Source organism: Ostrea edulis, chromosome 6 (assembly GCF_947568905.1).
Source record: "Ostrea edulis chromosome 6, xbOstEdul1.1, whole genome shotgun sequence".
Lineage (NCBI taxonomy): Eukaryota > Metazoa > Mollusca > Bivalvia > Ostreida > Ostreidae > Ostrea > Ostrea edulis.
Genome location: NC_079169.1, coordinates 56,533,045 through 56,560,659, shown reverse-complemented (window position 1 = coordinate 56,560,659; position 27,615 = coordinate 56,533,045). Strand labels below are relative to the sequence as shown.

The 27,615-nt window shown below is 35.8% G+C and overlaps 1 protein-coding gene across 4 annotated transcripts in view; it reads left to right on the top strand.

Annotated features, from left to right (window-relative positions):
* The window catches only part of LOC125645464 (uncharacterized), a 202,610-nt gene extending 175,430 nt beyond the window's left edge, over nt 1–27,180 (top strand). For 2 of the 4 annotated variants that reach the window (XM_048871004.2, XM_056140155.1), the window contains 16 exons: nt 2,187–2,392; nt 2,499–2,673; nt 6,684–6,809; nt 6,950–7,084; nt 7,244–7,367; nt 7,592–7,660; nt 9,938–10,015; nt 10,836–10,911; nt 11,003–11,093; nt 13,338–13,408; nt 13,494–13,625; nt 15,789–15,905; nt 16,038–16,189; nt 20,512–20,650; nt 21,079–21,181; nt 22,952–27,180. In XM_048871004.2, coding sequence (XP_048726961.2) covers nt 2,187–2,392; nt 2,499–2,673; nt 6,684–6,809; nt 6,950–7,084; nt 7,244–7,367; nt 7,592–7,660; nt 9,938–10,015; nt 10,836–10,911; nt 11,003–11,093; nt 13,338–13,408; nt 13,494–13,625; nt 15,789–15,905; nt 16,038–16,189; nt 20,512–20,650; nt 21,079–21,181; nt 22,952–23,013 — 1,856 coding nt within the window. In that variant the 3' untranslated portion in view covers nt 23,014–27,180. The remainder of the gene's footprint in view (nt 1–2,186; nt 2,393–2,498; nt 2,674–6,683; nt 6,810–6,949; nt 7,085–7,243; nt 7,368–7,591; nt 7,661–9,937; nt 10,016–10,835; nt 10,912–11,002; nt 11,094–13,337; nt 13,409–13,493; nt 13,626–15,788; nt 15,906–16,037; nt 16,190–20,511; nt 20,651–21,078; nt 21,182–22,951) is intronic. The other 2 variants (XR_008795896.1, XR_008795897.1) reach the window with 2 other exon arrangements.
* The last annotated feature ends 435 nt before the right edge of the window (nt 27,181–27,615 follow it).

The window sequence follows — 27,615 nt, the reverse complement described above, 5'->3', positions numbered from 1 at the left end:
GCACAAATCGGGGAAGTTGGCATGTATGGTCGTCTGTAAACTTTTCATATTTTCGACTTCTTCTGCAGAACCGCTGGGCCAATTTCAACCAAACTTGGTATGAATCATCCTTCGGTGAAGGGGATTCAAGTTTATTCAAATGAAGGACCATGTTTTCTTCAAAGAGGAGATGATCAGAAAAATGCAAAAATAGGGTGGGGTTTTTAAGAATCTTCTTCTTAAGAACCACTAGGCCAGAAAAGCTGAAATTTACATGAAAGCTTCTTGACATAGTGGAGATTCAAGTTTGTTAAAATCATGACCCCCAGGGGTAGGATGGGCCCACAGTAGGGGACCAGTTTTTTTTTTACATTTGAATACATAGGGAAATTTTTTAAAAGTCTTCTTCTCAAGAATCACTGGGTCATAAGAGTGGAGATTTACCTGAAAGCTTCCTGGTATAAAGTAGATTCAAGTTTGTTCATATCATGGCCCCCAGAGGTAGGGTGGGACTGCAATAGGGGATCAATTGCAAAGTTTTACATACTGATATATAGGAAAATCATCTGCTCCAGAACTAATGGGCCAATTTCAACCACACTTGGTATAAATCATCCTTGAGTAAAGGGGATTCAAGATTGTTCAAATGAAGGGCTATCCTCCTTTCAAAGGGGAGATAATCGCAAAAATGCAAAAACAGGGTGGGGTCATTTAAAAATCTTTTTCTCAAGAACCACAGGGCCAGAAAAGCCTGAAATTTACTTGAAAGCTTCTTGATGTAGTGGAGATTCAAGTTTATTTAAATCATGACTGACAGAAGTAGGCTAGGGCCACAATAGGGGATCAAAGTTTTAGATGTGAATATATAAGGAAAATCTTTAAAAGTCGTCTTCTCAAGAACCACTAAGCCATAAGAGTGGAGATTTACTTGAAAGCTTCTTGGTATAAAGTAGATTTGAGTTTGTTCAGATCATGGCCTCAGGTCAGTGGTGGTAGGATTGGGCCACAATAGGGGATCAAAGTTTTACATACAAATATATAGGGACAATCTTCAAAAATCTTCTTCTCAAGAACCATCGAGCTAGAAAAGTTTACATTTACGTGAATGCTTCCTGAGATAATGCAGATTCAAGTTCGTTAAAACTATGATCCCCAGGGCTACTATAGGGTATCAAAGTTTTACATACAATTATAGAGATAAAATCTTCTCAAGAGCCAACCGAACCAGAAAAGTTTACATTTAGTGCAGATTCAAGGTTGTAAGAAACATGACCCCTGGGGTAAGGGTGGGGCCACAATAGGGGATCAAAGTTTTACATACAAATATATAGGGAAAATCAATGTTCTTCTCAAGAACCATTGAGCCAGAGGAGTTTACATTTGCATAAAAGCTTCCTGACATGGTGCAGATTCAAGTTTGTTAACATCACAGCCCTCGGGGGTAGGGTGGGGCCACAATAGGGGATCAAAGGTTTACATACAAACACATAGGGAAAATCTTTAAAAATCTTAAGAACCACTGGGCCAGAAAAGTTTACATTAATTTTATATGAAAGATTCCTGACATAGTGCAGATTCAATTTTGTAAAAATCATGCCCTCCCCTTCCCCCGGAGCCACAATAGGGATCAAACTTTTACATGCGAATATGTAGGGAAAATCTTTAAATGAGGGCCAAGGTGAGCGATGTGGCCCATGGGCCTCTTGTTCAAGGAATGTTAACAGTATGTTTAAACAAGCTTATATTAGATATGTTGGTAGCAAAGCTTTGAATTCAAATATTTCTTTTAAAAATCAGTACAGAAATTAGGAAACTGCATGATTTAGCTGTGAAATTAATATGCACCTATCCTAAAGAGATTCACAGAAGGTAGAATTCTGCCCAGTAAATTATTCAAAATTGAAAATCGTTCATTGTGGGTAAATGACCCACTACTGTGCTATGACATCATTATTCTCAAATTCTTGAAACTGAATACACTAGACCAAGTTGAACTTGGTCTTTGACTATTTTTTTTTTCAGTCTATATAAATGTATGTGCCCCAACTTCTGATCCTATTTTCTAATGATATGTTCGCGGTCTTCAGCAGATACATATAACACAGCTTCTGTTACATTTATACAAATTAATTGGTCTGAATTATGCCATTCATGAACCTCAGAGTTCTTTGTTTTGTTTGATGTGCTTTTTCTTTCTTGTGAATTAGTCTGCGGAGGGATATACAAAAACCAGTTTGGACTTGTCGAGCCTCCTCTTCAAACTCCAGCAAACACTCTCTGCTATTTTTTATTGTCACCATTCAATGCAAAATCCATAAATGCAACATTCATCTCCTTCTCCATGAACTTAAACAATAACAATGAAACACAATCAAAACGATCCATTATATGGTGTGGTGACACCTATCTAGAGGTATGTAGCTATGAAATTTAAAAGTATTGATCATTATAAAATTTCTAATTCAAAATATTGTCTTAAAGTAGAGATATAAATAGATATTGCTTTTTTTTTCTATCAGATTTATGATGGGACAGATATGGATTCCCCTTTCCTTGGACGATATTGTGGAAGTCGACCAAGATTCACTATCAACTCAAAAGGAAATTCATTATTTGTTGTGTATAGAACATCCCGAGATACATCCAAGCATGATTTCCAGATGATTTACAGAACAGAGAAGAATGTTGAAGATCGTATGTATTTCCAAATAGAATCAGTGATCATGCCCAAATGCAGACATCCTCCGCTCACCGCTTACGACTGAATACCCTGGCTGACTTAACTTAAAAGAAACTACTGGGTTTTTCTAGTATTAATCTCATTGATATTCATGAATAGAAATAAGCCAATGAAATTTCACTTTCAGTCTTTTGAGATTGAATGGATATGCTTGCAAGTGTGGTGCCCAGATCAAAATGCACCAACTTGAAGATGCATATCAGGTGCAAAAGTAAAATGTTACAGGCCATTAATTGTCATCCAAAATATTGTCATGATGTTGAATAATCTGATTATTGCCTCAAAGTATTATCTGTTCATGGGATAATTGGTATTGCATGTAATATATGTGTTAAAAAAACATCCCCTTCCTTTCATTAGTTCCTCCTGAAACTCATGAAATTCATTGATTTTTAGCAGATTCTTCACCACGTCAAATCCCTTTATTTTGGTTTCAGCCACATTTATAAACATTATCCAAAGCATCTTTGTAGACCATTACCTGATTGGATAAAAAAAAATTATACTGGAGCCAATCGCAACACTTTGCATTTAAATAGCAAAACTCAGTATATTTTAGTTAATTCAGGGTATTCAGCCACAAGCACAAATACCATGGGGGTTAGAGGAGGATGCCCTGCAAGAATGTTGTGATTCAAAGTTGAATCGTCATCAGCCTTTAAAGTTTGATAAACATGGTTGCATGTGAGTGATGAGTTAACATTGAAATATCAATTTTGTTTTAATGTTGAATATCAGTGTAGAATGGCCAGTGTAAATTGGTTCAAAATAAGTTGATAATGGTTATGGTAGCCCAGAGATTAGAACACTCTATTCGTGTGGTTGTGAGTTTGTGGTAGCTCAGAGCTTAGAACACTCTCTTCATGTGGTTGTGAGTTTGTGGTAACTGAGAGATTACAACACTCTCTTCGTGTGGTTGAGTTTGTGGTAGCTCAGAGCTTAGAACACTCTATTCATGAGGTTGTGAGTTTGTGGTAGCTTAGAGATTAGAACTCTTTTCATGTGGTTGTGAGTTTGTGGTAACTGAGAGATTAAAACACTCTCTTCATGTGGTTGTGAGTTTGTGGTAACTGAGAGATTAAAACACTCTCTTCGTGTGGGTGTGAGCTTGTGGTAGCTCAGAGTTAGAACACTCTATTTGTGTGGTTGTGAGTTTGTGGTAGCTCAGATATTAGAACACTCTCTTCATGTGGTTGTGAGTTTGTGGTAACTGAGAGATTAAAACACTCTTCATGTGGTTGTGAGTTTGTGGTAGCTTAGAGATTAGAACACTCTTCGTGTGGTTGTGAGCTTGTGGTCGCTCAGAGTTTAGAACACTATTCGTGTGGTTGTGAGTTTGTGGTAGCTCAGAGATTAGAACACTCTCTTCGTGTGGTTGTGAGTTTGTGGTAACTGAGAGATTACAACACTGTCTTTGTGTGGTTGTGAGTTTGTGGTAACCGAGAGATTAGAACACTCTCCTCAGGTAGTTGTGAGTTTGTGGTAGCTCAGTGTTTAGAACACTTTCTTCATGTGGTTGAGTTTGTGGTAGCTCGGAGATTAGAACACTCTATTCATGTGAATTAGTTTGTTGTAGCTCAGAGCTTAGAACACTCTCTTCATGTGAATGAGTTTGTGGTAGTTCGGGGATTAGAACACTCTCTTCATGTGGTTGAGTTTGTGGTAGCTCAAAGATTAAAATACTTTCTAAGTGTGGTTGTGAGTTTGTGGTAGCTCAGAGCTTCATGTGGTTGTGAATTCAAGCCCCACTTGTTCCAAGGCTACATAAAATCTTACTAAGTGTAATAGATAGTACTGTGATTTCTCTTTCTTAAAACACTTGTAATCTATAAGTCCATGCTGTTTGCAAGGTCATCACAAATTGATTTAAAGATAAATCAGGTACATATGTTATAAAAAAAAAAAATCAAAAGGTAAGCTAGGCCAGAAAAATTAATCAATAGTTTCTAAGGCACCACATTTGTAGAGAATGGAACCCAAATAAATACAGAATTGATTTTTTTTTCACTGCTCTGTGAATTGTCTAATGGTGAATTCATTATATTGCCACCCCTGCTTTATTGCCCAAATTGGTCTTGAACAAAAGTTGGCAATATGTCGAGGAAGCACCGGCTGTTTTATGCACCATTTCCAGTACTGCATGTATATTGTATGGTAGATTTCAGATGCAAAGATTGCATCTTACATCGAAAAAAAATTGATTCTTTATTGTGATCCATCAAAAAAATACCAATTTTCCTACATTTCATAAACTTTGAAATATGTTCAATGTTAATTTACAACAATTTATGTTGTACACCTTCAATATTAATGCAATTTTTATAATGCTTCAATGTTGATGTTATATATGTAAGACTCCAAAGTGCGATGGTCATGCCAAACTCCGATGGTCTGCGCCAAACCCCGATGCTGTGACACGCCAAAGTGCGATGGTCCACACTCATGCGCCAAAGTGCGATGGTCTGACACGCCAAAGTGCGATGATGTGACACGCCGAAATCCATTGGTTTGTAAACGTCACAGTGTTTTGGTACAGACTGTACCAACCGTGTGTTGTTTCACTAAAATATCAACGCAAAATCCATGTATAAAAAAAAAGGTTCAACTTATTTCATTACCATCTAGTTGTTGTGTTATTAAACACAAAATTTTCCAACGCGAAATTGTATAGAAGGTTTTGCATTATAGCATACCCCATGGAATTTATTACGTGTACGTCACAAGTAATAAATGATCATGAATTGAAGAATGTTTGGGCGAAGTAGATAGTTCGACAATAAATGTACTTTGCCGTTCTCACTATCCTCAACCATGTATACCTTGCCGTTGCTGTCGTCTGTGTTGCATTTCTTCGGTTTCATTTTGAAAGACATTATGAATGAGGTTACAATGATGCGACGTCACAAACGTTACTGAACTCCCCACCATCGGACTTTGGCGTGGCCATCGCACTTTGGCGTCCGTAACGTTAACAAACCATCGCACTTTGGCACAGACCATCGCACTTTGGAGCGACCATCACACTTTAGAGTCTTACATATATATGCTGCATCTTTAACTTTGAATGTTGTTAAGATATTTCAACTGTGATGGATGAACATTGAAGAGTCCTATTCTTTTTTGAATACCGGTAACTGTTTAGTTCTTTTAAAATTCATTTTTGGGGAGCATATAGTCACTGTTGTGTCTATCCGTCTGTCCATCTGTCTGTCCAAACTCATATCTCCTAAACTTTTCATCAGAAATTGATCAAATTGATCACAAATATTCCTTGGGACAGGGACTTTTAAACCAAGCCATTTTAAAAAGGTCAAGTTCACCCAGAACATATACCTTATGAAAGGTGAAGGTAACGAACAGTGATCAATCTCATAATTCCTATAAGCAATACAAAATAGAGAGTTGGGCAAACACGAACCCCTGGACACACCAGAGGTGGGATCAGGTGCCAAGGAGGAGTAAACATGTATACCCTGTCAACCGGTCACACCCGCTGTGAGCCCTATATATTGATCAGGTAAACAGTGCCATCCATAGTCAAAATTAGCATGCCAAAAATGGCCTAACAATCGGCATGAAACATATCAGACAGCGTTTGACCTAATGATAGGTTGTGGTGGCAAACTACATTGTTATAACGACCATAGAATTTGCGAAATGCTGACTTTAAACGAGACTGTTGGAACTCCTGCACCATCAACGTGTTTGTCAGTAGCCTGCCTCAATTTAAAAACTGATTATACACAGATCTAGCTCTTGCGCATCGAATCAGTTGAGAGGAAAAGGTTCCTTGAAACAATTTTTGAACGGGTATTGATCATGCATATATCACACAAATAAGTAACTGGCAAATGGCTTTTTGATGAAGGCCACTCAAGGTCATTTTGTACATATATACAGTACTTCTTATTGTTAATTTGTTCTATAATCCTTCATTTCAACAATATTTCTTGTATTTTTACAGCTCACGCACTTGGAGAACGCTGCAGCCACTCTACGCAATGTGTAGCAAACAACGCCTCTTGTATTAGCAACAGATGTTCATGTCACAGAGAATACTACATGTTTGATACAGCCACATGCTTACAAAGTTAGTGTTGGCTGAACAACTGACACAAATTAATTCTTCCTGTTTTTTCCAGATATGACATGAAAAAAGAAATCTTGCTTGTTTCATGACATTGATCTACTTTGAATTGCTATTTATTGATGATTTTTTATTCTTGTCAGAAAAACATTGGAATTCTTCCTGCCTTAGACCTGAAGAATGCAAAACTGGATATTGCGATACTGAAAACTCTTTGTGTAGTTGTCCAACCTATTCAGAAATTGATGTAGAAAATGAAGAATGTACAGCCAAACCAGGTGATAATAAATCGATATACAAGTTTGTTTTTTTGGGGTGTTTTTTTTTTTCCGATTTAGTGTAATTTTTGTTGAATTATCATTCTATAATGTATATATAGTAACATAATAACCAAAGTTTGTTTTATGTTTAACTTTCATTGATTGTCTCTTCTACAGCACCATTGGAACAACCGGAGAACTCTGCAGTATGGCTGGTGCCACTCGTTGTCTTTATTCTGCTGATTATTATTATTCTGATTGCAATCATCATTGTCTTTGCTAGAAGGAAGGGATACATTCTGTAAATAATTTTATGATTAATATCCTTGTGTTTGAGATTTGATCACTTTCTTTAAGAAGCATTTAATTTCTTTAATTGTTAAATAGAGGTTGTTGCTCATTATTAGGGGATTGTAAAATCTATTAAACAATCTTATTAGATGGATGTCTTCTATATTAAGTAAGACTGCAGATAAATGCCTCCATTATGAATTCTTAAATAAAATCATACATTCATTTCTACAGTTGGCGTCGGGGGAACGATGCAACTTTCACTTACTCGGAACTTATGTCTGCAACAAATCCTTTGTATGGGTGAGCTCTCTCTTGTGTACAACAATATAGTATTCCATTTCTGTCATCATTATTTGAACAATAGGAAGCAAAATTAGCTAACAAAGTATTTTACCCTTAAGATTATTATACCCTCATAATGAACACAATTCATTTGGGGGGGGGGGGGGGGGGATTAAATCATGAGACCGTTCTTAAGTGGATGAGTATGTGTGTGTGTAACACTGAGCTTGTAGCCACTCTACAGGCCACATTTTCTGCTCGATCGATTTTATACTTCACAGGTAGTTTTGTTATTAAGAGAGAACACTATTAATTTTATGGTCAAAAGGTCAAGGTCAGTATGGGACTTAATAGAAAAAGCTTCTAGACAATTTGTTTTGCTCGATACTCCACATGTCAGTGATTTTTTTAGGCCCATTTTGGGTCCGAATTTCGGCCCTTTCCCCTCCTAAAAATTGCCAATTTTTTTCCCAATTTAGCTTACATTTTGCCCAATAATAAAATTATGAAAGGAATACGTATTTGAAAAAAAATCAACATTCGATGTGAATTATATACATAAGATTTAACAAAGAGTTATGGTAGTGATGACTTTGATAGAATAGTTGAAAATTTTAGAAGTTAAAGAAAATTAGATGTGTAAAATAAAGATAATATGATGTTTGATATGATTTTATATAAAACTTATTTACGATAAAATTGATTTTTCCCAATTTGACTGAAATTTCAACAATTTTTAGCCGAGTTGCAACGAAGTTGAACTCAGCTATTGGTTTGGTGATGCGGGCGGGTGGGTTGGCGGGCGGTTGGGCGTCAACAATTGGTTTCCTGATGATAACTCGAAAAGTTTACAATCTAATCAAATGAAACTTTGATATATTGTTGGGTACCAGATAAGGAAGACCCCTATTGATTTTGGAGAAAAAAGGTCAAAGGTCAAGGTCACAGTGACCGAAAATAGAATGAAAATTTCAGAAAAATTTGGTTTCCGAATGATAACTCCGAAAGTTTAAATTCGAATCAAATGAAACTTTGATATATTGTTGGGTACCAGGTAAGGAAGACCCCTATTGATTTTGGAGAAAATAGGGCAAAGGTCAAGGTCACAGTGACCGAATTTAGAATGAAAATTTCAGAAATATTTGGTTTCCGGATGATAACTCAGAAAGTTTAAATCCGAATCAAATGATACTTACAGATATTGTTATGTACCAGGTAAGGAAGACCCCTATTGATTTTGGAGAAAATGGGTCAAAGATCAAGGTCACAGTGACCGAATATTGAATGAAATTTCAGAAAAATTTGGTTTCTGGATGATAACTCAGAAAGTTTAAATCCAAATCAAATGATACTTGGATATATTGTTGGATACCAGCAAAGCAAGGCCCCTATTGATTTTGGAGAACAAAGGTCAAAGTCACAGTGACTGAATATAGATTGAAAACTTCAGACAAATATGGTTTCTGGACAGTAACTCGAAAAGTTTAAAACTGAAATTAGTTCTTCACAATTATAAATATGCCACATTCCTGACTTTACAATGTATCCCATGCAACTCGGCTCATGCACCCCTGGGTGCATATACTGATTTTTCCCAATTCGAAAGCCACAGGACCCTTGTAAAAAATGTAGAAAAATCACTGCATGTAGCTTTGTTGTTAAGAGAAAAAGAACCGTATTGATTTTGGTGTTCAAGGTCACTAATGGGACTTCATAGAAAAATTTGTAGACACTCATTGTGAGGGGATATGCCCCACCTTGCAGAGCTCTTGTTGTTACTATGTCTGAGGTAGAAAAGAAAGAAATTTGCTATGCCTCCAGGGTTTGGAAAATGAATTCTGTACTCTAGAAAAGATGTATATGTACCCAATAAGTTACAGAAAATTAGAATTTATATCCTCTTGTACACAACATGAAATGCAAAAAGTGAATTAGTTGACATGTACAAGTAAATTTAGTTAGAATACATTCATGGTTAATAGGCATGCAACTTTCCCTTGGTCACAATATGTTTAATATATCAACAATCACTAGAAGTGTGGGTGTGATCCAGAAATAAATGTAGAAAAATCTACACGAGTAGTACAAGTATAATAAAAATATCACAAAACTGATTGAGTATATACTTGACTATAGTCTCTGTAATTTTTCAGGAGTAGTCTTGAAGAATGACTGAAACTATAGTCAAGTATATACTCAATCAGCTTTGTGATATTTTTATTATTTATATCATTTACTGCCGCATACAATAAAAAGCAATCATTTTCTGAAAATATATATGCACATACTCTTCAGATTCAGCGCTGACGACAAAAGTTCACATCGAGGCTCAGTTATTTCCATTAATCAATCGGGAGATGACGAGAGTCACCGGTATGTAATTACACTGGAATGTTAAGAAAATGTTGAAACATATACATGCATGTACACCAACTAACCATACATGGTCGCTAATTAATTATACCCCCCGCAAACGAAGTTTGGGGGGTATACTGGAATCACTTTGTCCGTCCGTTGTCCGTAGACGCAATTTGTCCGAAGTTTATTTTAATACCGCTGGACATATTTCATTCAAACTTTATGCACATCTTCTATATATTATGTAGTTGTGCATCTCCTATTTTCATTGAAATATTGTAACAGTTATAGAAGTTACGCACATTTTCTTTTCATTTTGGGGGTTGCACACTTTGTCCAGAGTTTAATTCTAATACCGTTGAACAGATTTGATTCAAACTTTATTCTCATCTTGTATATATAATGTATTTGTGCATCATCTATTTTCATTGAAATATTTTAACAGTTATGGAAGTTACGGACATTTTCTGGTTTGGTTGTACTCTCTTAGTCTTTATCTGGACAAATTGTGTCTATTACAGACACAATTTGTCCAGATAAAGACTAAGAGAGTTGACCAGGGATTTACAATCATACAGCCTAAAATGTGCCAAATAGTATTCATTGTTTATATTAGGCATATTTTTAATATTTCATGTACTGCTGTACTGTAGAATATACACTTCTGCATTCACATTGATTGCCCTGTAGATAATGTGAAAATATCCAATGTGCTTGCATTAAATATTTCCCATCATCTTATATGCCCCACGGGGGGTATTAGTCCCATTAGGACAGTTCTAGTTTTGCTTTATATTTTTGTGAATGTTGTTCTACATTTATAAACTGTTTTTAGAATACGTCTGAGTAATTTTGGCGAAATCTATGAGAGCATGTGTGATAATGTGAACTGGCCAGAGGAGGAATTTCAGGTAAACAATATGCAAAGTATTAAGATTAAATTTTGATATATGTCATTTTATAAATGTTTTGATTTTTTTTTTTTTTTTTTTTTTTTTTCAGAACATTATTCAGATCAGTCAGCAGAGACCAACAGACATTGGAGCAGCCTCACAAAACAGGCATAAAAACAGAAATGGGGACATCTTGCCATGTAAATATCGTTCAATTTTGATTCCTCTACCATTTATGTTCAAACTTTAATAGATGAAAGAAAACCCACAGCAAAAATTTTGGGTGTTACCTCTTGAAGAAAATCTGTCTGAAGGGTTGGTGGTATATAGTGTGAGGTGGAGTGGGGAATCATGAAAGGTGAAGATAACAAACAGTGATCAATCTCATAACTCCTATAAGCAATACAAAATAGATAGTTGGACAAACATGGACCCCTGAACACACCAGAGGTGGGATCGGGTGCCTAGGAGGAGTAAGCATACGCTTTCGACTGGTCACACCCGCCGCGAGCCCTATATCCTATATTCCTATATCCCTATACATGTATTCTATTAACTACATTGCATTGGCATAGTTCAAATCTGAAAGGCAACATTACAATAGGAAAATACACTAGAGGTGGGATCAGGTGCCTGGGAGAAGTAAACATCCACTGTTGATCGATTACACATACCTGTCATATGAGCCTCATCTTGATGAGGATCGCATTGTGATCTTGATCATTACGTAAATAGATATAAACAGATTTTCAAGGACAAACTCAATAATGTCTAGAAAACAGAAGTGTTGAATAAAATACTTTAAGTAAATTAATATCTTAGTAGACAAATTACATTTAGTATACTACCCCTTTCCTTGTTATCAAAGATTCATATTTCTTTCAAATTAGGTTATTCGAAGTTGATCAAGGTATACATTGTAGTTACTGCTAGACAGTGTGTATAATGTCAGGAAATCATGTTTTATTTGTTTATACAAGTAAATTATGCAAGTTTTTCATCACCAGCAAACAATGCTTTGTCATTTATGTATATTTTATGTATATACATGCACTGTGTGTACTTCAGTATGGTTAGATTTGTGTACAGTTTGAGTCAGACTATCACTTATTTAGTAAGTCCTTGATTTTGTTCAGACTTTGCTTCACATTTACTGGTGTTTGATTTTCATTTCCTACCACTTGCTGTAGTTGATGTGTACTCTATATTTGTTGTTTGGTCAGATGGTTTCTTACAGTGTCATGTGTTATATATATGATTTAATCTATTGGTGATATATATATATATATATATATATATATATATATATATATATATATATATAGTCATGTGTAACAGTTATAATCCGGTTATTTTTATACCCCCCGAACGAAGTTCTGGGGGTATATAGGAGTCTGTCTGTCCATCCGTCCGTCTGTCTGTCTGTGCAGATTCGTGTCCGGGCCATAACTTCTTTGTTCTTTGACTTAGGCATACCATATTTGGCACACAGGTAGATCACCATGAGACGATGTGTCAAGTACCTTCATGACCTTTATATGACCTTGACCCTTGACCTCAAGGTCAAAATTAAAGGTTTTTTACAATGGATTCGTGTCCGGGCCATAACTTCTTTGTTCTTTGACATAGGCATACCATATTTGACGCATGAGTGTATCACCATGAGACGATGTGTCATGTACCTTCATGACCTCCATATGACCTTGACCCTTGACCTCAAGGTCAAAATTAAAGGTTTTTTACAATGGATTCGTGTCCGGGCCATAACTTCTTTGTTCTTTGACATAGGCATACCATATTTGACACATGAATGTATCACCATGAGACGATGTGTCATGTACCTTCATGACCTCTATATGACCTTGACCTCAAGGTCAAAATTAAAGGTTTTATAATGGATTCGTGTCCGGGCCATAACTTCTTTGTTCTTTGACATAGGCATACCATGTTTGACACATGAGTGTATCACCATGAGACGATGTGTCAAGTACCTTCATGACCTCTATATGACCTTGACCTCAAGGTCAAAATTGAAAGGGTTTTTTTTACAATGGATTCGTGTCCAGGCCATAACTTCTTTGTTCTTTGACATAGGCATACCATATTTGACGCATGAGTGTATCACCATGAGACGATGTGTCATGTACATTCATGACCTCTTTATGACCTTGACCTTTGATCTCAAGGTAAAAATTATAGGTTTATGCCATGGATTTGTGTTCGGACTATATCTTCCATTTTCTTCTACAAATGCATACCATATTTTTACACTCAGGAAAGAGGTAATTTATACCTATTAACAACACCCTTTGGGAGATTGGGGTAAGTGGGGGGTATTCTTAGTGAGCATTGCTCACAGTACATCTTGTTAAATTTGCGTTTTATTCATATGATTATTTTAACTTCGATTTTCAAGAAATACAGACGTACAGTTTGTCTTTCAGATGACTACAACCGCTTGAGAGAATCTGGAACAACCAGTGTTGCAGACTACATCAACGCAAGTGTGATAGAGGTCAGAGCAATAACATGAACGTTTTCAGACAAAAGACAAATCAAGCTGTGTATAAAATTGTGTATTTTGATATTGTCTTTAACAGGGTCTGCACAGCCATTATCCCTACTATATCGTGACACAGTATCCCCTCGTATCCACACAGAATGATTTCTGGAGAATGGTGTGGAAGCAAAGAGTCTCTTCTGTTATTGGACTTGTCTCCAGCAATGAAAAGGTTCATTTTTCTTTAATATCAGTAATGCCTACTTCATTGCAATTGATTTTGTATAATTAAGATATTAAAATAAGGTAGTGATTAAAAGTGTTTACTCTTCAAAAACTTCCTGGATTTTGACAGATTGTTGGAATGGTCATATGAATTGTTCCTACAAAGACAACCATTGGCCGTTCAATCACCTTTTATTTGCCTATAGATTTTGTATGTACAAGGTACTGATGATATTTCAGTGTCCTATTGGTGATGTTTCAGTTTTTAAAGTAACATTTTTGTTTTAGCACTAAAGCACATTTTTGGAATATTCACTAAGTGTAGCATATTGAATTGTCATCTTTGCAAATCCCTCTTGTGTCAACCATAAGACCATTTATATCAAATTCTGGAAGGTATTAGTGGGAGTTCTGTATCATGTCAACACCTGATGTGAGGACCTCGGTTTTAATACGCCCGTCTTTAGACGGGACGTACTATGGTACAGTGATGTCTGTACGTCTATCCGTCCGTCCGTTCGGGGTTTTCTCTTTATATTTTCATTTCCCTTTCACATATCATGCTGAAACTTGCTGTGTAGCTTCTTTGTGGGTCACTCTAGATCATACTGCAATTTTGATCCATTTCGACCTTTTTTCCAGGAGTTTTGCCCCTTTATTTGGAAATAATTATTAATGGAAGGTACATAATTTGTCCACCCTACTCCTCCCACAGTTTTCAAGTGAGAGCCTTCTTATTTTGTGGAGTGTTTGTATGGGTATTGAAGATGTGCATGTGGGATGGATTTTGATTTTCTACAATTTTTGAGAAAATTACAGGTTGTTGGAACTTAGTCTATTTGGAAATTAATATTCTATGGAGAGTACATAATTTGTCCACCCAACTCCTCCCACAGTTTTCAAGTGAGGACCTTCTTATTTTGTGGAGTGTTTGTATGGGTATTGAAGATGTGCATGTGGGATAGATTTTGATTTTCTACAATTTTTGAGAAAATTACAGGTTGTTGAACTTAGTCTATTTGGAAATTAATATTCTATGGAGGATACATAATTTGTCCACCCAACTCCTCCCACAGTTTTCAAGTAAGGACCATCTTATTTTGTGGAGTGTTTGTATGGGTATTGAAGATGTGCATCTGGGGAAGGATTTTGATTTTCTTCCATTTTTGAAAAAATTACAGGTTGTTAAACTTGGTCCATATTGAGGAAATCTAGATTTTTAAGTTAAGACCCTTTGTTCATATGAAAGTTTGTCATAGCCTCATGATGGCTGATAATACCTGAAGCAAAATTATACAAATTATAGCACAAAAAAAACACCCTATGTAAGCATTTCACGGGCGTATTATGTACCGTTTGCGGTACTCTTGTTAAAGTCTCATACAAATGACTTGTAACTCTTGCTCGTTCAAGCATATTATTACATGATCAAGGAAAGCTTTGACCTTTGACCTCCGAGTCACAAAGAAAACCCTCGATCCACTGAGCCACTACATGAAGTAGCGTTATTTTAAAATCAAACAATTATAATGAAAATTAACATTTTGAAAATGTATGCAATTGCTACAATAGTGCCTGAATCATGGATTGTAATTAGTTATTTATTTAAAGCCTATACACATGAAAAAACTTATGAAAAATATATTGTTTTATCTTAAGACTTGAAGATTAAATAACAAACTTCAAAGCAAGACAAGCATTTTTTGGATGAAATTTGATACACAAACCACTCGACACAGTATTGTAGTTTAGTATCACTTAATCCATTATTTTATCATTACTGGATTTTGTTTTTATCCCCGCACAATTCATTGCAAGAGGGAATATAGTAACAGGACCATTCGTGTGTGGCGGTGAGTATGTGTGGGTGACACTGAGCCTCTATATACAGCCACATTATTTTTACTTTGATTTCATACCTCACATGTAGCTTTGTTATCAAGAGAGGAGAAACCTTATTGATTATAGGGTCCAAAGATCAAGGTCACCATGGGACTTCATAAAAAGAGCTTGTAGACACTCTACAGCCACATTGGTAATTTTGTTATCAAGAGATTTTAGGGTCAAAGTTCAAGGTCACTATGGGACTTCATAGAAAAAGCTTGTAAACAATCCTTGGGAGATTATAACCCCCACCTTACGGAGCTCTTATTTAACATTTAAATTGCAGGAAGTATACTTCCCAACAAAAACGGGAATGACTAGAACCTTTGGAAATATCAAGGTGCAAACACTATCAACTTTAACTGTGCACAGATGTACATTCCGATGCTTGAAAATTTTGAAGGTGGGGTACAACTATTCAATTTCATATATGATATGAATATAGATTTAATAATAAATTTTAAAAAACAGACTTTTTTCTGAATTCAATTTGTGTAAAAACTTAATTAAATGTGTTATTTTGTTTCTCTCTCAGGGATCGAAAAGCCACACAGTGAATCATTTTCAGTCGTCATTCCTCTCCAATTTCACAAAAGACGAGTGTGGTGACCTAGTGAATCTTGTAAATCTTGTACATTCCAATGCAGAAGCTGGACACGACAGTAGACCAATGGTTGTTCATTGTTTGTAAGTATATGTTTTATTCACTTAAGTTAACAAAAAATCAGTGAAGAAGAATGCTTTAATTACAGTATAGATTTTGATTTGCAGAGTATTTAAAACGCTTGGAATGATCCATCTCTTTCTCTTTTTATACGCCTGTCTTAAGACGGGACGTATTATGGTATGGCGTTCATGTCCGTCCGTCTGTCCGTCCGTCTGTTAGCTTTTTCGTGTCCGACCCGTAACTTAAATACTACAAGGCCTAGAATCATCAAACTTTGTCTGTAGATACATCTTGGGTAGAAGGTGTGTCGCACATTAACACCAGGTCACTGTGACTTTTCATTAAGAAGATATGGCCATATCCGTCCGTCTGTTAGCTTTTTCGTGTCCGACCTGTAACTTAGATACTACAAGGCCTAGAATCATCAAACTTTGTCTGTAGATACATCTTGGGTAGAGGGTGTGTCGCACATTAAAGCCAGGTCACTGTGACTTTTCATTAAGAAGATATGGCCATATATGGCAAAAACTTGTCCGGCTCATAACTTGAAAACTATTAGACCTAGAATCACCAAAATTGGTCAACTAATGCATCTTAGGTAGAAGGTGTGTCACATCCTACTTTAAGGTCACTGTGACATTTAATTAAGGTGATATAAAAGAAATGTTTTAATGGGTACAATCTATACTGTTAACAATATGTGACGGGCATATCATGTGCCGTGGCGGTGCACTTTATTCACTTTCTTCCTCTCTTTCTTGAATAGACTGGCAGTATCAACTTAAAATGGTGATGTAAATATCATTGACGCTGCTAATTTTCAGTTCGAATGGGGCTTTAATAGATATTTGAATGCATGTCTTAACATATTGTGTAGTGGGATGATCGGTTAAAATTTCTTAGATATCAAAATCTTATGGCAGCAATTTGAAAATACAAACATGAAATGCATGATTTAAGGGCATTTAAAGGTGGGTGCCCATCAGTTGAAGGTTGTTTCTAATGGGTGGATCAGTAACTCTCGATCTACTTTATCCCCATTCTTTTTCCAGAAAACTACAATTATTCTGGTGGGAAAATGTTAAGTTTTGATGAATTTAATGTGAAATTGCATATTCCACATACTTGTATCAAATAACTGGATACTCGCGTAATAAATGATTGGCAGGACTAAAATGATGTCATACATGCATGTATAATGTGTAATAACTGACATTTTGAAATCAGTGAATGTGATACTGAAGTTAGCTATCTGAGAAGTACAATATTCACCAAGCAGGTGAGTCCAGAGGGCAAAATGAATACTGTGCTTCTCAGGCCAAAGCATCAGACTGCATAACCTCAGAAAGTGTCAGAATTTCTCTTACATGTATTATATAATTGAATAATTCAAAACTGGCTACTGGAGCTTAAATGTACTACATGATTTAAAGTATTATGAAAAGTAAAGACAATGGCCAAATTCTCACAAATCAAAATCAACTCGACCAATATGTGTGCTTAGTATTTTGAGAACCCTCTACTTGGTTTCCTCTAAAAAGTAAATATCCTCTATTGATTTTGAGGTCAAGGGTTAAATTAAGTTAAGCATGGTAAAGTCTTGTCTACTCAATATATTGAGAACCCTTTGCAAGACTAGCATCAAACATGGTCTACTATTGCATACTAAGAAGTAGATGACTTCTAATAAGTTTTAGGTCAAAGGGCAAGGGTCAAAATATTCTGGATATATTGTCCACTTGATATCTTCTTAACCCTTTCATGACAGACTTAAAATTTGGTGCACTGGTATCCCCTAAAGAGTAGATGACCCCCAATGGTTTTCAAGTTACAAGGTCAAAGGTGTGTGCTCTGTATCTTGAAAGATCAATCTTAGTATAGTGGTTGTCCTTGACTAGTGGATAACCCATATTTTTCACTATCATTACAGACTTTCAAAATTTAAAGTTGATCATTTTCAACATTGCAATGGGAAGAGGGAGGAACATATAGGCTTTTTCTAAAACTTTCCTTTTGTTTGTCTCTTTTGTTAGGTCACCTGAATCATTCAGGCTCTATAAGTCATATAGTGAAAATGCATTATTTCTTTGAAAATCTTCTTCTCTGCCCTTGGGTATTAAGTAGACAAACCAATAGCATGGTTATGATGAGCAAGGATGCCTCTTTCAAAATTGTGAAATTCATGGCCCCTGGGTCAGGGGTTCTGGTATTAGGGTGGGGCCCTATTGATCATATAGTGAAAATGCATTTTATTTCTTTGAAAATCTTCTCTTCTGCTGCTGGGTATTAAGTAGACAAACTAATAGTATGATAATGCATGCATGCCAACTTTTAAAAATCCCCATGGGGGATTTTGCGCGCGACGACCTTTTTTCAACGCTCAAAATTCACGACATTTTACCATGAAAATAAATATTTGTCTTTTCAAATAAAATATCAATCTAATCATTGTACATGTATCATATATTAACACAACATCAAGTGTGTTTAACCATTAACTTTAACAAAACTAAAAAAAGAAAAAAGAAAAAAAACTTAAAATAAATATTTTATTAAAATATTCAGCAAAAAATCCTCTCCAACAATAAGTCACATACATATTATCAAATAATACTTAAAGTTGCATCCTTTTACACCATATAAACATTGACTGGTCTATATATCTAAATTTAAATTAAAGCACATGCATATATAGGTACGACTACAAAGGCGATCTTGCTTGGCTTGGAACAATCTGCATTGCAACCAGAAAAGGAGTGATCTGCCCTGCTATGAAGTTGGCGAACAAACCCTTTGCACCCATGACATCTGAAATAATTACCAGGAAAAAAACACATCAAAATATACGTTTTTACTTGTAAATTAAGGCTACTTGCTAATATAAAATTCAGTACAGACTTGTGCGAATTACGCATCACAAAGTCTATTGAATACTACACTATATAGACTATATAATACATCGCTATAGACAGATAGATTCAGATAGCCTATATTATTATAGTTGAAAAATATATACTTGACGTACCTTATTGCAAATTTTGGATGCTGTCAGCGAGAGGCAAAAATCGGGAATGTCCGATTGTTTGGTGGTGACACTATCATCGTTGTCAATCCTCCATTCACGTTTGTGTAAAGGATATGTCAATTTGAAATCCGTCTTCCCGATTAATTACTATCAAAACATGCTTCGCACTGTCCGATAAGCACCCCGACACAGGCAGACCAGGTAAATTACACCACCCCGATACCATGCGACACAGGTAAACAGCAATGGCTGACTATTGCCCCGATTTCTGATTGGCCAGTTCAGAAATGACGCGGGATTTCAAATTCCAGTTGGAAATGGGGGGTTTGTTGTCGTAAAATGGGAGATATTTTTAGAAATTCGGGATTTCGGGGTATTTTTGCAATCCCGATCGGGATTTGCCTTTTCAACTGCTTCAAATCGGGAGAATCCCGCACAAATCGGGAAAGTTGGCATTTATGATAATGATGATCAAGGATGCTTCTTTCAAAACTGAAATTTATGGCCCCTGGGTCAGGGGTTCTGGTGCAAAGGCGGGGCTGATTGATTATATAGTGAAAATGCAATATTTCTTTGAAAATCTTCTGTTTTTGTCCGTCGTCGTTCGTCGTGCGTTAACATTTGAACATTTTCAGCTTCTTCTCTGAAACCCCTGAACCAATTTCAACCAATTTTGGCATATAGCATCTGTGGGTGGAGGGGAACAAAAATTGTGAAATTCGTGGTCCCTGCCCCCCTGGGGCCTGAGGGGTGGGGCAAAAACCATCAAAATGAGTGTAATTTTAAAAAATCTTCTTCTTTACTCCTGGACATCAAGAAGCCAAACTGTGGGCATAATTATAATGAGCGTTGAGCCCTCTACCAAAATTGTGAAATTCATGGCCCCTGGGGCAGGGGTTCTTGTGTTAGGGTGACGCTCTATTGGTCATATAGTGAAAATGTAGAAATTCTTTGAAAATCTTCTTATATTGGTTTTATCTAAGGAGTAAATAACCCTTTTCTTTATGATGTCTCAGACCTAGGTTTTTTAAAAAGGATTATTGATTGAACATAAAAATGACACATGTACTTCATGACCACATAGCTATTCAATGTTTCTTCCATCCAAAAGTAAAATTCTTATATTTAAACACAAACCTAATTCAAACATTGGAAGGTTGTTACATGATACTCAGGTGAGCTATAAGGCCCCTGGGCCTCTTGTTATTCTTTTGCTGTATATATTCAGTTTGATTTGAATTTTTCTATGAACCCACATCACAATGTGTGAAAAAGATATGTAAAATACACAAGAATGTTGTTGTTTTTTTCTTTAAGGAATGGAACTGGTAAATCAGGATTGTTTGTGGCCATGGATTACCTCCTTCAGCTCATTAACAATGGAGATACTCACATCGACATTTTTAAGCTGACCCAAATCCTTGTCAACAACCGAGTGAAATTAATAGAGAACGAGGTATATATTCCAACTGTAAAGCATTTGTGGTTAATAAATTATTTTGAACAGAGCAAATATAGTGAAAAATGAGAGACTGTAATGTTGGGTACTGTACGTATCATTTGTAAATTAACCTAGTTGATGAATTTGACAATATATTTTTTTCAAACTCTATGATGCTAACACTGAATATTATGATGATTATGATTACAAAAAATGGACAATGACCTTCACATGTAATAACAATACCTGATAGAACACCATATATAATAATAAAACTACCGGGTACCCAAAGTCGTTTTACACAATTAACATAAATTACACACATAAATTATGTATTCAAACTGTGACATATAACATTACATTCAATTCAATGCAGTGATTTCAATATTCAAGAAAAGGGCAAATTTGAAGCATTATTTTCATTATTAATGTGATGTTTGTAGACACAATACCAATTCCTGTATGAATGTGTAGAGTTCTACTTGGAGCATAGAAAATCCAGCCAATTTCAAAAAGACTCTGAGTTCAATTTTACAGAGGAAGAAGGTGACCATTTTTCATAGTTTGCAATGATGTTTTAGCTTACAGCTGAGTGAGCTATTCTGATCAAAATTCCTCCATCATCTGTCGGCGGTGTTACACCCTAAATCGTCGCTCCATCCCAAATCGTCACCGACAACGATTTGGGATGACATTTCACCCCAAATCGTGCCCCAACGACGATTTGGGACAAGATTGCACTATCATTAGGGGCGATGATTTGGGATGTAACATAATACACCCCAAATTGTCGCCCTCCAATATTTTATTGACGTTTCTAGGATAGATTACACAGAAGTTATTTTATTGTACCCCCTCTTATAGGGGGGAAGTTACATAAGTTTCACTTGGTCTGTTTGTCTGTCTGTCCGCACTCATATCTCTGGTGTTTGTTGATATATTGGGCTAAAATGTTTGTATGTAGATTACAAGTGACCCTCTGACATGCCTCCCCAAAAATGAGAATTCTGGAAAGAGAGCTAACAGGCGTAATCTAATATAATCTGGTGTCACTAACAAATCTGCAGTAAACAAGACCTAACAACCCCATGATCAGCAGAATGACCCTACAACCTACAACAAAAGGAAAAATGATTTATTGTTGGACATCTCTCTCTCGATCGAGGACTGGACGAAAAAATTTCATATAGACAACAATGTCACCACCACCACCAAATGTAACTCTTTCAATATTAACAACAAGACTACCAACCAAAACAATAATGATAAATACTGTGATCATAATAAATCGTTTTAAAAAATATATACAACAGAACAAGTAAAAGTCGAAGGAGAAGATTAGAATATCTTGCTTATTAGGTCCAGAGAACCTAGCTTTTGCGGTTATAGCTGGACCACAAACAAAGAAGAAAGAGGAGGAGAGGAGAAGGAGTTAACAAACAGGGCCAGTTTGTATGTAAATGATGTTTCCAAATACATGTAGTTGCAGCAAGGGGGATGACAATTTCGGGTGTGAGGTTATGCCCAAATCGTCGCTCATCCCAAATCGTCGCCGGTGACGATTTGGAGTGTAACAGGCGGTGCCATTGTTATTGTAGTAAACTTTTCTAATTTTTGCATCGTCATGCAGTGTAGATTCAGATTCGTTTACACTAATGACTCCTGGGAAACCTAGGACCACAAGAGGCATTCAAGGTTTTGTACAACTTTATAGGAAAGTGCGTGAGAAATATTCTCGTTGAAAACCACAAGAATATGATTTGTCGTATAAGTATACAGAAATTCTCATGCAAGGAATAGAAAGGTTCAAGTTTGTTTACATCATGACCCATGGAATCTGGATATGTTACAAGAGGGGTTAAAAGTTTTGCATGAATATTAATAGGAAACATTTTGAATACTTCTCCAAAAAAATCAATATACAATGTATATCAAATTAATACCGAAGCTCTCTCATGTCCTCTGCATGACCCCAGGAGTTTGGACAGAGCCATAAAGATGTTTAAAGTTTTACCAAACTTCTGAAAATCTTCTCATTGACATTAGAATCACAAGGGAACAATATATAAAATTGATAAGCAAGCATATTCGTATGTGTGCATGTAAGCAAGGAAAACTGTGCCTAGAGTCACAAGTGTAATGAAGTACAGTACGTCAATTTAAACAGCAGGCTTCATCATGGTCTGTTTTGATTTAGTTTAGTTTGAAGCATCATTACCTTCGATTGTTTTATGCTTTGCAATATGTATTTTCAAACAAGGGAATATATTGGTTCTGAAATACTGAATTATTATCATCATCATTATTGTTTTGCAGACACAGGACTGATAGAAATATCTCCAACAGACAAGACAACTTTCTTCACAAAAAAGCACTGACTGAAGAGATAGATGTTTTTCCAATGCTACGTGTAATAGTATGGCATAACTAACATTGTGACATAAATGCATGTTTATATTCCATTGCTTATAAGTGTGAAAATATGTAGTCTTCTTCCCAGTAATCTAGTTAGTCACATTCCTGGCATGTAAGGAGTTGATTTGCTGTCAGACGTTTTGGAGAAAAATATGTTGTAATGTACATGTGAAATTAAATATCTCAGCATTGAAGTTAAGCTGTCCATGAGATAATCAAGCAGGGATTAATGTCTTTTTATATATTTTGTCCCTAAATAGTGAAGTATCACAAATTCCACTGTGGCTTGTAATTGTGCACAATTGTATATAATCATTTGTATTCTGGGGCAAAATGCTACCCATTCTGATAATCAGTGGCAATTAAGTAGGACATTTTGACTTGCACATGTAATATGTTATATTTTTCCTAGATGAGGGATCTAGGTGTTATCTCAATATTAATTTTTCTGTATATTCTAGCTTAAGCATTTTGAAGACGATTGCATGCCATAAACCTTTATACCGGTACCTCTGTATATAAATCAGAAATAAAATGTCTTGTCTCAATTCTTAGTTTATAACATATGCATTTATTAAAATATTTTACACGGCAGTTTAAAGGCAACTGCCATGCACTCCACTTCATCATTGCCATAATAGGACCGTACACTGCCATGACATCACACGAGTCCTGAAAATGAACAACAGGTAACTATACTCAAAAGTTTAAACAATTCCCGTACTTTTGAGGTAATATCTTGCGTAATTTAGAAAAAGAATTTCATATGAGAATTGAAAACTACCTAGACCATAGATACAAGGGACAAGATAAAAAGATCAATATCTCGCAAAAAAAGACTGGGCTAATTTCACATTTTCATCAATTCCCCCCCTTCCCCCCCCCCCCACACACACACACACACACCCCTTTTAAAACTAAATATGATGAATTTTGATCCAAATCAATTATCAAGTACACGTTCTGATGACACAATAATTTTCTACTGTTTATTCATAAATGAAAGGTCAAATAGTATTTAAATGTACAATGAGAAAGTTGATTCCTTCAAGAAATTGCTTAATTAATGTTGAATGATTATACCCATACAGTATACCCACCCCAGCTATTTTAGATATAAGGAACAAGATTAAGAAGATCAATATATCACAAAAATACACTACCGTAATTTCACATTTTCATCAATCCCCCACTCCACCCCACCCCTTTTAAAACTAAATATGATGAATTTTGATCCAAATCAATTATCAAGTACAAGTTTTGATGACCCAATAATTATACCCCCCGCAACAAGTTGTGGGGGGGTATACTGGAATCGGGTTGTCCGTCCGTCTGTAGACGCAATGGTTTCCGGGCTCTAAAGCATTATCCTTTCCACCTACCGTCACCATATCATATATATGGACTACCCATGGGATGAAGATGTTCCCTATCGATTTTGGGGTCAAAGGTCAAGCGCACTGGACATCGAAGTAGCAATATGGTTTCCGGGCTCTAAAGCGTTATCCTTACCACCTACCGTCACCATATCATACATATGGACTACCCATGGGATGAAGATGTTCCCTATCGATTTTGGGGTCCAAAGGTCAAGCACACTGGACATCGAAGTAGCGATATGGTTTCCGGGCTCTAAAGCGTTATCCTTACCACCTACCGTCACCATATCATACATATGGACTACCCATGGGATGAAGATGTTCCCTATCGATTTTGGGGGTCCAAAGGTCAAGCGCACTGGACATCGAAGTAGCAATATGGTTTCCGGGCTCTAAAGCGTTATCCTTTCCACCTACAGTCACCATATTATACATATGGACTACCCATGGGATGAAGATGTTCCCTATCGATTTTGGGGTCCAAAGGTCACGCGCACTGGACATCGAAGTAGCAATATGGTTTACGGGCTCTAAAGCGTTATCTTTTCCACCTACAGTCACCATATCATATATGGACTACCCATGGGATGAAGATGTTCCCTATCGATTTTGGGGTCAAAAGGTCAAAGGTCACGTGCACTGGACATCGAAGTAGCAATATGGTTTCCAGGCTCTAAAGCGTTATTCTTTCCACCTACAGTCACCATATCATACATATGGACTACCCATGGGATGAAGATGTTCCCTATCGATTTTGGGGTCAAAAGGTCAAAGGTCAAGCACACTGAACATTGAAGTAGCAATATGGTTTCCGGGCTCTAAAGCGTCATCCTTTCCACCTACAGTCACCATATCTTACATATAGACTACCCATGGGATGAAGATGTTCCCTATCGATTTTGGGGTCAAAGGTCACGCACACTGGACATCGAAGTAGCAATATGGTTCGGTTTGTCATGCCATTTGTTTTTTACACTCAGAAAAGAGGTAGTTTATACCTATTACCAACACCCTTTGGGAGATTGGGGTAAGCGGGGGGTATTCTTAGTGAGCATTGCTCACAGTACCTCTTGTTTTCTACTGCTTATTCACAAATGAAAGGTCAAATGTAGTATTTAAGTGTACAATGAGAAAGTTGATTCCCTTAAGAAATCGCTTACTTAATGTTGAACGATTGACAGATAGCAGTAGGAGTTTTTACCCATACGGTATACCCATCCCAGCTATTTTAGTATATAGTGTTATCCGACATTTATATTTTGCTTTTGTCTCAAAGAGAATGATTCAAAATATTAATTACAAACTATTTAAGATCCATTTTCTGTGAACTTCTAACCATGAAACTGAAATGTTCAAATAACCCTGTATTTATATTTGAAAGCAAACTATAATTTGTTGATCTTTTTCCTTTAATTATATAATTATATCCTTTGAAGTTTACAACTAAATACTGTGTATTTTTGTTTCACGACTGGTGTATAAATCAGGAACCCAAGCAGCTGTTCTTCAGGAAATTATTAATACATGATATTGTAAGAAACTACAGACATTTATTAGTTTTACTTTTAATATAAATTGGATTAAAAATGGCTTCAAATAGATATTCTGATAAAATCCTTCTGTATGAAAAATTGAATGGGATTTTTTGCCCATTGCCTTTAATAAACTCAGTGCTTTGCCAAAAATTGAAATACTTATAAAATGTTGGTATTTTAATTGGTGGTATAATCTGTTGAACATTTTGTTCTTGTTGCTCCATTTTTATGTACACAGTTTGATTCATGGTGACGTGACGTCATGCATTGGGTGAACATTGCATCATTTGTGCAACATTTTTGAATAGTAAGAAATGTGTCACTAGCATTTAATTTTATTTAAATTTAATGTTTCTGACAATGTGCATATATTCAACAATTTTCAAAAAATTTAAAGTAAAGATGTTGAAAAATTCAGAAGTGATTATATTGTTGTATGATTTGTGCACTGAGTGTTTACCAAGTAGAAAGATCGCCACTGAAAACAGCAGCTAATTGTTATAACTCCCCTGTATAGAGGGTCTGGAATCTAGTGTAGTATTAGTATGTAGAAGTGATATGAAAGTAAACATTTGACATGTTTTGCACTATGTATGTACATGTGTATCATATATGTAATGAGTGTATAACACATATGTAAATCCAAATAGATTAAAGGAGAATATATTCCTTTTCTTTATATATTTTGAAATGTATTCTAACTGTAATGCATGTGAATATTGTGATGTGTATTCTGAATATTGGGTCAAAAAAATTGATGATGATGATGTTTTTTTATTTTCCTTGATTTGATTGAGAAGGGAAAGCCCTTTTAACGATTTCGCTATGTCTGTAGATGGCTGATTACATTACTCAATTTATACTTTAGGCAAGGAGTGAATGAACTCATTGAGGACACATCTCACTGACCCATAATACGATCCTGATCTGTAAATGGTGATTTATTCCTAGTTATGCTTTTCAAGTATTATCAGTTTCATATATATATATGTATCAGTACTTAATCCAAATATTTGCAGTTTGCATTGCTCCTTATATGACTTCTTAAATCGGCAGTATTTTTGATAAGGTATTTCAGAAATGTTTTCTTCAACTGATTTCAAAATGTATGCAGTTTTATGTATTACATATAGTGATCTGAAGTCAGTTAGGGAGTGTTCCCTTATTTAAGATATCATTGCATACACTGTCTATTAAAGCTTTTGCAATCAACAAATTGTGGTTTTTTCTTTTGCAATTAAAGTAACAGGTCTGAAACTAATTGCATTGGCATGGTCATAGAGATGATTAAAAATCTTTTACTGATATAGACACCTCTATTGGTCATGAGCCATTTCTGAACATAATAGGGGATGGAATTCTTAAAGACTGTTAATACAAATTGATAGCTGACCTTAGCTTTCTGATGATGGTCTGTCCATTTGTTCGACTTCAAAAAATTCAAATATGGGTGACTAAAGATGCATGCATCATTTCTTGATAAAGTACGAGAGCGAGTCAATAAGTAACCAGACTATCCCATTTCCGATTGACCGAGACGGTCACGATTTTCATTCCTTGTTTCAATACATGATTTATACCTGGATATAAAATTGCACGCGTATCGAGTCATTCTTTAATAAGATATTGAATGTCAAACATGTCTAGTGAT